The sequence below is a fragment of the Tamandua tetradactyla genome, chromosome 2 (genome assembly GCF_023851605.1).
Source record: "Tamandua tetradactyla isolate mTamTet1 chromosome 2, mTamTet1.pri, whole genome shotgun sequence".
Classification (NCBI taxonomy): Eukaryota; Metazoa; Chordata; class Mammalia; order Pilosa; family Myrmecophagidae; genus Tamandua; species Tamandua tetradactyla.
This window is the reverse complement of record NC_135328.1, coordinates 49,758,977-49,771,458: the sequence shown is the minus strand read 5'-3', so window position 1 is coordinate 49,771,458 and position 12,482 is coordinate 49,758,977. Positions and strand designations below refer to the sequence as shown.

The window sequence follows — 12,482 nt, the reverse complement described above, 5'->3', positions numbered from 1 at the left end:
CTGAGGTCAGGGTTACAACACTGGAGTGCATTATGGGGGCCACCTTTCTCTCACTTCCACCCTCTCCAAACATCAGAGCAGCACCTGGGCTCTCTGCCATCTCCAGGACAAACACTCAATCCCTCTAGAATGGGGTGATCACCAGACTTCCCTTAATCCCTGGTTTATGAGCTCTACCCTCTCTGAGATCTGGGGCCCCAAAAGTCTTCCTAAACATCAAAGTGGAAGGCTTGTCCTCTGCTTTTGGGGAAAACTCACCCTCTCCATGTGTAATGGTGGGTCTGCTCTCCTCATTTGAGATTTCCTGGCTCCAGGATTTAGCTTCCATAGTTCTGCCTTTGAAGTAATTTTCCCTTCAATCTGTCCCTTTTCTGTCCCTTTTAGTGTAGACTGGCAGTGGCTGCATTTATACAGCTCTCACAAGAAACTTGTCAGTTTTCTATGCAGTATATATGGATCATAGCCATCAGACAATAGGGCTTTCCACAGATTCTTTCTGGATAACTCCATTTCCAATTCTGGCTTTTTCTGAAATGGCTGACTGGTTCCATGTTAGGTTAAAACATCACATGGGGCCCTATTCTCTGGGGTCTCACTCTCTGGAAGCCCAGAATTTTCCAGACCATCAATTTCTGGTTTCTCAGTACCAAAGAGTGCAATTCTCAACTTATCCCTTTCCTGTCACCTTTCACTGCAAGGAGGAACCAGGTTGCATTTTCTACATTTAGTTTGGAAATCCCTTCTGTTAAATATCCAAGTTCACCACTTTCAAATTCTGACTTCTCTCTAATACCAGCACTTAATTTTTCCAAATTCTCTGCCACTGGAAAACAAGTTTGCAATGACACACTCATCATTTTTGACTAAAGCCTCATTAGAGGTATCTTTAGTGTCCACATTTCTACTAACAGTCTCTTCAAAGAAATTCAGGCCTTCTCTATCAAGCATACCACAATTCTTCCAGAGCTTTCCCCTTATCCATTTAAAAAGCTGTTCAAACATGTCTGGCATTTGCAAACTGCAGCACCCCATTTCCCTGTTACCAAAATCTGTTTTAGTTTGTTAATGCTGTTGGAAATGCAATATACCCGAAATGGGTTGGCTTTTATAAAGGGAATTCATTAAGTTACAAGTTTATAGTTCTAAGGGCATAAATACTTTTCCAAACTAAGGCATCCAGATAAATATACTTTGACTCAAGAAACGGCTGATGACGTTTGGGATTTCTGTGTCATCTGGGGAGAACATGGTGACATCTGCTACCTTTCTCTCCTGGCTTCTTGTTTCCAACTGCTTTCCCAGGGGCAACTTTTTTCTGCATCTCCAAGCATCTCTCTCTGTGTCAGCTCTTAAGCAAAAGTTCTCCAAATGTCTAACAGCCTGATTGTTTTAGGAAAAATATGCTTATGCAACAGAGATTGGGGAGAATGTTGGAGCAATGTCCTCAAGTAGGTGAGAGGAGGGATCCAGTACATGTCTGTCCCCTCTCTCTTGGCCTGGCTAACTCCTACTCATCCCTTAAGCATCAGCATAAAGGTCACTTTCTCAGGGAAGAATTCCTGACCCCTCCAGTCAGATCATATTCCCTGTTACACCCTTTCATAGTGTATGAGACTTCTGCTTCACAGCACTTATGAACTGTGTAATGATGTGTAAGCCCAGCGAGGGCAGGGGTTGGGTTTGTTCTGTATGCAGTTGTATCGCCAGCCTGGCATTCAGTAGATGTTCAACGGATATCTGGTGAAGGAATGAACAGTCCAAGAAAAGAACTGAAACAAATCCTCAGACACGTGTCTGTTTTCTGCTCCCGTATGATTTAATCACATTGCAATGATAGGACTGTGCAGTTACTGGCTGTTGCAAATAACTGGATTCATAACAGCATTTGTTTGTTCCTGTTTGGGCTCTTCAGCTCAGCTAACACACAGACCAAAACCACGTGACCGGACACATCCTTTCCCTGACATCGCCCACTACAAACTGAACACATTCCATACTGTGTCTAGCAATTTATTCATTTAATACTTGCTGAAAGCCTGCTTAGTGCAACATCCTGGGGATATAGGATTGAATCAGATACATAGTACCTGCCCTCATGAAGTGTAGAGTCCAGCAGAGGAAATAAAAAATGAAACAGAACTGTAATTCATAACAAAGGGAAATTATGGGTGGTTAGAAATTATAGAGTAGAAAGACTTAACCAACTAAGCAGTCTGAGGTAGGAGAAGAAGAGAGATTGAGGAACCCTTGCTCTCCCTCTCACCAGTTTCAAGCTATACAGATGTGGTTCTCAGCCTGAGACAAGAGCACAACAAGGCCATGGCCTTCTACTTTCAGATGCTCCAGTACCCTCCCTTTTCCTTTGTACCTCTGCTGAAGCCTGTCTCTGTCTATTACTTCCAGAAAGGCTGCCCTCCTCTCTGGCTCCAGGAGAGTAGAATGCTGCCTCTTGATGCTGCATCTGTGCAATGATCTGCCTGGTGAGAAGGCTGAGATCATTTATGGTAGAGGCCACTTACAGTGATGGGACCATTATGATTCTCCCCTTCTGTTTGTTTTCAGATTTTCACAGACTCTATTCACAAAGAATAACCACCATTTTGCAAGGACCATGAGGCTGCTGTGTGTGACATGCTGGTGGCTGGGACTGCTGGCCACCATGGGAGCTTTGGCAGGGCAGGAAGATGGTTTTGAGGGCACTGAGGAGAGCACACAAAATGAATTCATTTACCTGAATAGGTACAAGCGGGCAGGCGAGTCCCCGGACAAGTGCACCTACACTTTCATTGTGCCCCAGCAGCGGGTCACAGGTGCCATCTGCGTCAACTCCAAGGAGCCTGAGGTGCTCCTGGAGAACCGAGTGCACAAGCAGGAGCTGGAGCTGCTCAATAATGAGCTGCTCAAGCAGAAGCGGCAGATTGAGACGCTGCAGCAGCTGGTGGAGGTGGATGGTGGCATAGTGAGTGAGGTGAAGCTACTGCGCAAGGAGAGCCGCAACATGAACTCACGAGTCACACAGCTTTATATGCAGCTTCTGCATGAGATCATCCGCAAGCGGGACAATGCACTGGAGCTCTCCCAGCTGGAGAACAGGATCCTCAACCAGACAGCTGACATGTTGCAGCTGGCCAGCAAGTACAAGGACCTGGAGCACAAGTACCAGCACCTGGCCACGTTGGCCCACAACCAATCAGAAATCATTGCACAGCTTGAGGAGCACTGCCAGCGGGTGCCTGCAGCCAGGCCCATCCCTCAGCCACCCCCTGCCACACCTCCCCGGGTGTATCAGCCACCTACCTACAACCGCATCATCAATCAGATCTCCACCAATGAGATCCAAAGTGACCAAAACTTGAAGGTGCTGCCGCCCCCTCTGCCCACCATGCCTACCCTCACCAGCCTCCCATCTTCTACAGACAAGCCGTCAGGTAAGTCCCTCCAAGATCCCTTTCGTTTGAGCCTCAGGACCAGACTCCAGGCTTCTCTTGGCTATGAACACAAGTTGGGGGGAAAAGCCACAGCAAGTTGAGGTGGGCTAACAGACTTATACAATTCCCTTGACCCTTGGGCCAAGTTGCTGGAGCCAGTGAGGTGAAGGGGGGGACCACATTCCTTAGACACTCAAAGGTAAAGCCAGGAAGCACTAGACGTGGGGGAACTTGTGAAAAACTATGTCCCAGATATCCAGGATCTCAGTCTGAGAGGGGTGCTGCGTGAATGTACCTGGGATCTATCCAGCATCCATACTTTTTTCTGTTCCCTAAAATCAGCATATCTAGTCTAATAAAAGATCTCTGGGTGGGAGCGTTTGGCAAAGTCACATTTTCCAGAAACTTTTGAGAATCGATAGGAACAAAACACCAAAGTATCTGAAATCAGGAATGCAGTGAAAACTCTGGACCATGCAGTCACTGTACAATAGTGCCCATAACACAGTGCTGCAGAGAGGGAAATAGAAGAAGCCATGGGGACACTAAGGCAGCACTATTGAGTGTTCTTGGAGTGGAAGGGAAAGGTAGGACCAAGAGGAGGACTTCTGCACTGCATCTTGAAGGATATGTAAGAGTTCACTAGGTGGACTTGGGAATTTGGAATTTGAATTATTACTGTGTTTCTGATCTGGAGCCCATTCAAAGACCCAGGGGAACTGCCCTACTCCCTACTTCTGGCATCTCAACAAGAAGCAGTCTGAACCCCTACTTCTTCACTTTCATAATTCAACATGGGCAGTGGCACTGGTAAGAGAGCCTGTATGCTATGAATAATTCTAAGGCTACTGCAATCATCCTACCTCTTTCTCTTCTACTTAAGAAAGCATACTGGCATGAAAGGAAATAGTTGTGATTTTATTTTTTAAGATAACTTGAATACAATACAATTTATCTCTTTTTTTTTCAAAGCAAAGCCCTCATTAATTTTGTAATTAATAGTAACATTTCTTGTGATTCATCTCACCACTGATCTTCCATATGAGATGATACCAGCTAATATCGAGGATCTACCTGTAGAAGCTGAATGTACAGACAGAGCTCATGAGGAAAGTGGCTGGAGAGAGGCCTGCTCCTTCCTGGTGTTACACTAAGCTAAAAGAAAAAAGCAGATGGTCTCTTTTTAAATAGCTCCAAAGGCCAGCATGGACCTGAGTAGGTTGGCCTCAGCCAATAAGCAGAAGGCTCTTATCAGGCCTGTTCTGAGAGCTTGCAGAGCAGGCTCTTGGAAGACAAAACTCTCTTCTGCACTCTCACCCAATAGCTTCTTTGTTCTTGGGGACATAGCTTAGCCAGAAACACCTTCACAATTAAATACCTTTACATCCAAGTCTTGGCAGTTTATAAATTTTCTACCTTTCTGTAATCTCAAAGCCATCTTTTCCTCATTGTCTGGGCCACTGGCCCACAGCATGCTCTTCCCCATGGGAATGAGGGAGCTACCACCAGCTTATCTGAAAATGTACTCGATGGTATGTTCCCAGCCAGAGACTGTAACAAGGTCTGGAATAGATGAATAAGGGAGGCCCAGGCAGCTCCCAGCTTCCCTGACCTCTTACCTAGGTTAAGTCTTATTTCTCTTGGGTCTAGACAGAGCTAGGGGCATTTTAGTCAGGATGATGTTTATGATGAGGCCTGGACCAAATGGCCCCACTGCCCCTTCGCCTGGGGGTCCTGCTGTTGCTGCTCTCCCTCCCTTCCTCTTCGTTTCTTCTCACACTTACACAATCCTATACCTTCTCCACTTATTTAGCAATAAAAAACACACCTGTCAATTAGGTCTATTAAAAAGGAAGCCTGTAGGGGTCGTTTTCCAAGAGGCAAAATAAAAGGATGGGCACCTCAGCTGGAAAGCTGGGATGTTGTTTCTCAGCTCACCTCAGGCAGAGTCTCACATATGCTTGCCTTCCCGCCACAACCCCCATGCTAGAGAGTAATCAGGGAGGAGAAGGCAGTGCTACCACAGTGGTAGCTGCCACAGCAAGATCTTGTGTGAAATGAATCTTTAAAAACCAAAAGGAGTGAATACTTCCATAGTAACTATTTTCTCTCCTGAGAAAGAGAATACACCCAGTTCAGTTTGTTGCTCAATGGATGAGGAAGAGGCTATAAAATATTAAATATTAAAGCTGTTAGGAGCTCTCAGATGCCCTAACATAATCTTCCCATCACAAAGCTTGTCAGCAGAGCCGGGATCAGGCCCTGGACTTTTAACTTTAGGATACTGAGGTTCAGAGAAGTTAAATAATTTGCCCAAGAATGCACAGCTAGTGATTCAGTCAAGGCTAAAACCCAAATCTGCTCTGTAATAGTGCACATTTCCATGGAAAGGCTGGAGGGGAACTGATGTGAAAATCACTGTATAAATGCTTGATTCCGCCCAACAGTCAGTTGCTTGAGACCTGACCCTCCATCACTGTTTCACAGTACTAGGTTTCAAGCAACTCTTTGAACATAAGCGCTGAGAACAGAGTTGGTGGATTTGTTACTAGAACTCTCTTGTTTCTAATAACACAAAACACTATCACTGTGAACCCACCAGCATCGTTATGCCCCCTTGCCCAGCCCTAGGAGGAACCAACTGATATCTCCAATAGAAAACATAATATCCACATCCTGTCTTCTAGTAAATGGGCCCAACTGAAGTTGCAGAGGACAAATCTAACTTAATTTATACCAACTCTGAACACCTTCTCCAGGATTACATCTACTCAGTGTTTCAAGGTATAGCTAAATCTGGAGTCCTGATTTCTTTAAATACGTTAGCTCTAAGTATATAAAAAACAGTAGATATGATCTGCTCTTGAACATTAGATGATAAGCATATTGCTCTACTGATAATACAATGCGTATGTAGAAACCACCTCACTACAGATAGTCTACATGCAGGAAGGCAACTTGAACACAGTGTTTCCTAGATTGATTTCTCCCCCCTATATTTTGTTTACCCCATAAGGTAGAAAATATGTACATTAGATGGTGGTTCCTTAGCACAATGATATGTTTTAAAATAGAGAATGAGATATAACTGCAGTTTCCATTCTTTCTGGAGGTCAAGCAATCATCAATCCAGGTAAAAACGTACTAGTTCTGCAGATCACCTCGGGCAGACTGGGCCGCTAAGCCTGAAGCACTGTAGAGAGTTGTAGAAACATTGGGGTATCCTGATTCACCTCTTAAGGTAATAGAAACTTAGGGAAAACTCACCCCCAAGTCTCCTGCCTCCAGAGCTTTGCTGTTAAACAAAGTAAGTTTCCTATATTAATTACAAACTATATAGTTCAGTTATATTTCAAAGAACATTATTGGCTAGCTTCTTCATAAACAGAAGACACCCAAGTTCAAGGTGGGTCATCTTCCTTCTTCACTGCTTTCTCTTTTCCACTTCTCTTGTATCTTGAGGAAATTAATCACAAAGATCCTTTTGAGTGTGATGGAAGGTTATCACATTCTGGTGTGATATAGTTCCCACTGATTTCTATCAGTATCAGTAAAGGACTAAAGTAGCAGAGACCTGCTTAAAGGACATTAGAAACAGTCCCTCCTACAATACTTGCTTCATTACCTAATATTGAAAATAACCCTGATGATCCTGGCCCTGTACCTCAAGATAAGCCATGGAGCCATGGGACCTAGAGTAGTTTAGGTTAATTTTTTTTTAAATGAACAAGTAATTTTCCCTTAACAGATTTTTTAATACAATAATTTAAGTTAAAATTATTGTATATAGAGAAAGAAATACTAAGAAAAAAATGAATTTTAATGACAAATACAATCTTTTTTTAAAAATTTCTAAGTGCTAAGACTGAGATATTTAAGGTGGTATCTTTATAATAACATCCAAAAGAACCAAAAATTCAATCATCTAGTGCCATCCCACACGTACTGAAGAGACTGCCAGACTTTCCCATAGCAAGGTTTCCTTTTCCAGGGTGTGGTCTGGATGTTGCTTATCTTCTGTTATAAGCCTCTGTTTCCAGACAGCTTAATTTTCAAGCTAGAAAGAACAGAATGAAGAAGATAAAGGCAATACATTTTACAAGCTGTGAGGAACTGTGAGATGGAGGAAGGCACGTGGACCACTAAGTGACTCTCAGCACTAGACTGGGAAGATCACATACTCCCTGCTGCTGAAAAGGATCCTTTCCCCAAGGAGCCCACGGCCTAATAAGGAGACAGCCCCCCCTCCCCAAACCATCCATTTGCTTTGTAATTACTGCAGCACAGTTCAGTACAAAAGACCAAGGCCTAAAAGGCAGGTCTGAGTAAACAGCATTTAAAGTACCTGGCAGATGAAAGACACTAGATATACGGTAGTTATCATTATTATTATATTCCAATAGAGATAAATATATAAGGCATTACAGGAACCCACAGGAGAATTAAGTAGCTCTTGTGAGGTTAAGGGAAGATTTACTGGAAGAGGTGATGAGGAGGGCTGAGGACTTTGCAGATATGGTCTCAGAGTCACTGAGCAATCACTAAAAAATCATGAAGACCAGGTTCAGTGTAGGGAAAATGTCCTGTTTTCAGAAAGAGAAAAGGATGCAATACCAGAAATTATATACCAGCTGACTTATAGTCAAGCCCAAGTAAAATTATAGAAAAGATTATAAGGAGGGGTTTGTGAGCATTTGGAAAATGGTGATCAATAAAAGCCAACATAGGTTCCCCAAGAATAAGCAAACTATGCTGATTCCCTTTCTTGGAAAGTGTTAATAGGTAGGCAGACCACAGGCACACCAAGTGTCCAGTACCTGTGGATTGCAATCATGGGTCTGATAAATTCTTCCATGATGTATCTATAGAATGGCACTACCAATTGCTGGACTGAAAGTGTCTTGGTCATTCAGGGACCCTCTGTGTACTCCCTGTCCACCTCTCCATCCAGTGAGTTCCCTCCTCCAGGCAACCTTGAGTACCACTGACCACTGTACCCAGGGAGCTTCAGGGCTTCATTCCCACTAATCCCAGGGACTCATAGTGAGTTGCTCACCTCTGCATACAATGAGCCCATTCTAGTCTACCTCTGGCTTTTTCCCCCCTTATTATGGCTTTAAAGCTACTGATTCTCCTGAACAAGTACAATGTGAAACCCAGGAGTGGGCACAATGCTTCCGAATGTTATTGGGGAAGTAATACTGCAAATGTCTCTCTATCCTGAGGTCATACAGGCAGAAACAGGATCTCTTTCAGCCCTTTAATGGGTTTTAGGAGCTTTTATTTGGGAGGCTTCAGAACATATCAAATGCATTGAAATAGACTCACTTCACACATCTAACATAAATTTTACTGTAAAAATTTTTAAAGAATTTTAATAATGATGCTTTTGAAATTATTTGGCCAAGAGTAACTAATTAGTTTATAATTGTCTCTGCTTTCTCAGCAAGCATCGGGCTTGTTCAGGAATTCTCAAAAAAGGAGAAAAATCTAAGCTACAAATTGTTTTCAATTTAATTTCAAATGTAGTAACATTTTTATGAGGACTAAATTCAATATTTAATGAACTTGACAAGATGTTACACTTCGTAGACATTTAATCACACACTTAAAATTTTTAATTTTGCAATTTTCTTTTCATATTTTAGAGCCAATAAATTTTTTTAGACCTCAAACATTTTCATAAACTCCTGAAAAATTCATTGGCCTCAGGCACTGTGCCCATCATGCCTGAGAACTAAAGCAGCCTGAGCAGCGGGCATAAGCATTTAGACCTTTACCCCAGAAGGACCAGAAACTAGATTATAAAATCAACTCTGAGTCTCTGCAGTAACTTGAGACACCTTTGGAAACTTTCAAGATGATGCCTATGTTTAGGTTACTTTTTTTTTAACTCTGGCTCACTGAAAAGTGGTGACTGGCATAGAATATATATGTCCATAACTAAAATATTATTTCCCTAGGCCTTCTGGATAAATGAGACTCAAAGAATCGTATATAATTGCTACCCCCACCCCCACCTCAGAGTGCCTGCCCTCCTGCCCTCATGTGGGACACCCAGTGAGTTGTGATGCTGGCTCTGGAGGGAGCTCACACCTAAGCAGTCCACGTGCCTTGGCACTCAGATGTATTAATTTGGATAGGAAATTCCAGATCCAATTTCAACAACCAGTCATTTTTCCTGTTAGAAAATATTTCAGGGAGTGGTGAAATGACTTTTTGGAGACAGACCATCAGCAAAAATAATTGAAAACAGCATAGTTCTCATGAAATACCAGGCTGTGTCTTAGTGGTATCACAGAAGCCTCTCCCAAGGGCCTGCATCTGGACTCAAACATTCACAGAAGCAGATCCTGAGATCATTTCCCACCCTGCTGAGGCTACAGGGTCCTTCTTCTACAAGGTCTAAGGTCATCAAGTCCTGAGACTTGGGGCTGGGCTTAGGGAATAAAGAATGCTGGCAGCTACATTGGATGGTCCACCTTATGACCAGGAAGGGCTTTGCTCCTCTCCCTGCACCTTGGATCCAGCTAGGGAGAATCAGTATCCCTCCTGCCCACAATCAGGCCCCACATTCTACCACTTTTTAGCTCCCAGCCTCAATGGGAGTTACCTAATAGGAGGGGGTCACTGCATTGAAGGTTGATGCAGTTTATGAACTCATTTTCCTGCAGGAACCTGGGTGGGTAAGACAGGCTGAAGATAGGTCTGTTGAGCTGGTCACCTAAGACCCAAAGAGAGAATACCGAGTATAGGAAGTTACATTTAGGCCTGGCCTATCTGCAGGCTCCAACTCATCTTTACCTTGCATTGGGCCCTATTTTGGGGCTAACAAGCACTGAATCAGAATAAAGGGGTTCCTGGTTTCCCTGGAGGCTGTGTTCCTTATATGCTTGATCTGTCCTGTCAAGAGCCCCAGAGAAGAGGAAGGAAGTGAGGAGGGGATTTAGGCACCAAACCCAATCACTTCCAACACTTACCAGGATTCTACACTAGAGTTTGGGGGCTCAAGACCTGTACATTTTGTGTTCCTACTTGCCAGTATTCCATCTCCCCTAAGCCTCTTCACTCTAAATTTTGTGTATTTTCTATACCTTATGTTGCTTCTGTAGGGAACCACACAGACTCAACTAGGCCATGGCGGCCGCAATTCCCTTCACTTGCCACTTGGAACATTCCAGCTACAGCTCTGCCAAGAGTGTAAATATGGTCTTTATAGAGATGAGGTTGGGGCGCTCACTCCTCTCTGAGCCTAGGTGATGCTGAGTTAGTGTTGGCCTGGTGCTCCAAGCAAAGCCGCCCTTTTAGAAGGGGAGCCAAGTAAAATACCACCTGGGTACTTTGCACTCCTCCAAAGGGAGAGCTTTGCCCACTGCACATCAAAGATTCAGTTTCATTGAAAAAAAAAGATTTCCATTCTTTATTTCAGTATATTTTTGTGGCCTTCTCCACTGAAGTTCTGGCTTAAAATATGCCTTTGTGGAAAACATCTATTAGCAAATAATTTACAGTTAATCTTGAAGTTCAAAAGCAAATAGAGGGCCACGGTGGCTCAGCAGGCAGAGTTCTTGCCTGCCATGCCAGAGACCCGGGTTTGCTTTCTGGTGCCTGCCCATGCAAAGAAAAAAAAAAGTAAATAGAGTAACAATTTCAGTAAATATAGTAATTCATTTATGTTGGGGGGGGGAGGGGAGAAGTAGACAACTTCAAAACTGTCAGCTTTTATCTATCAAAGCAAAGAAAACACAAAATCTTCACCCAGTACCTGCCCTGCTCAGCCTCCATGCTCTTGTGTTCACGAGAGCCTCATAAGAGGCTTCATTTTTATAAAAGAAATTGGCTCAATGAAAAACCTGCCAGAAGTCACATTGTGTATAGGTGATGCTTCCAAGATTTGAGTTGAGAGCTCCTGACTTCATGTTTGGAGTTCCTTCCCCAGTCCCATACATCCCCAACCACCGATTCTTTAATTAAAGTCAGACACTTTATCTAGCCCTCCACAATGGCATTATTTATATATAACAGTTACAGATTGCACATCAAAGTAGAATGTTTTGATTCAGCCATTTTAATGGTGCGCTATGATTTTACTGCTGCCATTTTCTGCTATTTGGTAACATTACTGCTGACAATTTTTCAATGCCAATTATTTTTTTTACTAATTTTCATCTGTCATTTAAGTTTCTGACCTTTGCCACTGATGCCTTTAATGTAAGAAAGGGAAATGTGTTTAAATGCTGGAGGTTTGCGGGCACCCTACTGTTTCTGAGGGAAAATTGCTTTTAGAAATGTGGCTCTTGGCAAAAGCTAATGGGTCCTGCATGCCACATAAAGTACAAGTCACAGGGGACATATGGAGGCATTTTTGTGACAATAGAAAATACTATTTCTATACTGTTCAATACATTGTCCATGACTCTAGAAAACATGCCATACCCAAGTCTTAGAGGAAAGAATTACCAAATTTGCCTTAAAACAATAAAAAGTAGGACACAAAAATAGAAAATTGGGCAAAGAACACCAAAAGGTAAACATGGAAGAAGAAAAACAAATTATCAGTAAAAATTTAAAAAGGTCTAAAATCTTGACAAAGAAGAACTGTAAAATCTTATTTTTTAAACCTGGGTGATTGGCAAAGATTAATAATGGCCCTAGGGACAGAGAAATGAGTCAGCCTGGGCCCCTATCCTTGAGTTCACATTGGTTGGGGAAAAGGAAGATGGCTTTAGAGTCTTTAGAGACCACCCAGACCACCTGGATTAATTTACTCTCTCTGCCCCTAATCTCTCCATGCTCCAATTTCCTCATCTATAAAATGGGAATACTACTACTTACTTTGCAGAAGTGTCAGGAGGATCAGGTATGCTAATACACAGAGAAGTCTTGGAACAGGCCTTGGCACATAGTAAGTGCTCAGTACACATTGGCTATTATTATTACATTTGTAGTGTTACCACTGTTACTCCACTCAGGACTCTCTTAGAACCGGGGGTTCATAGTCTGGGGTTTGAAGGATGATTTATCTTTTTAAGTTGTACGCAAAATTTTGTGAGA

General features: G+C 42.9%; 2 protein-coding genes across 22 annotated transcripts in view; one reads left to right on the top strand and one right to left on the bottom strand.

Moving 5' to 3' along the window:
* RALGPS1 (Ral GEF with PH domain and SH3 binding motif 1) overlaps positions 1–12,482 on the bottom strand; it is a 617,170-nt gene that overhangs the window by 166,311 nt on the left and 438,377 nt on the right. The gene's annotated exons all lie outside the window — the stretch shown is intronic.
* ANGPTL2 (angiopoietin like 2) overlaps positions 1–12,482 on the top strand; it is a 37,374-nt gene that overhangs the window by 13,393 nt on the left and 11,499 nt on the right. Inside the window, exon 2 of the mRNA XM_077145340.1 lies at positions 2,563–3,428. Within this exon, the coding sequence (XP_077001455.1) occupies positions 2,612–3,428 (817 nt within the window). The 5' untranslated portion in view covers positions 2,563–2,611. The remainder of the gene's footprint in view (positions 1–2,562; positions 3,429–12,482) is intronic.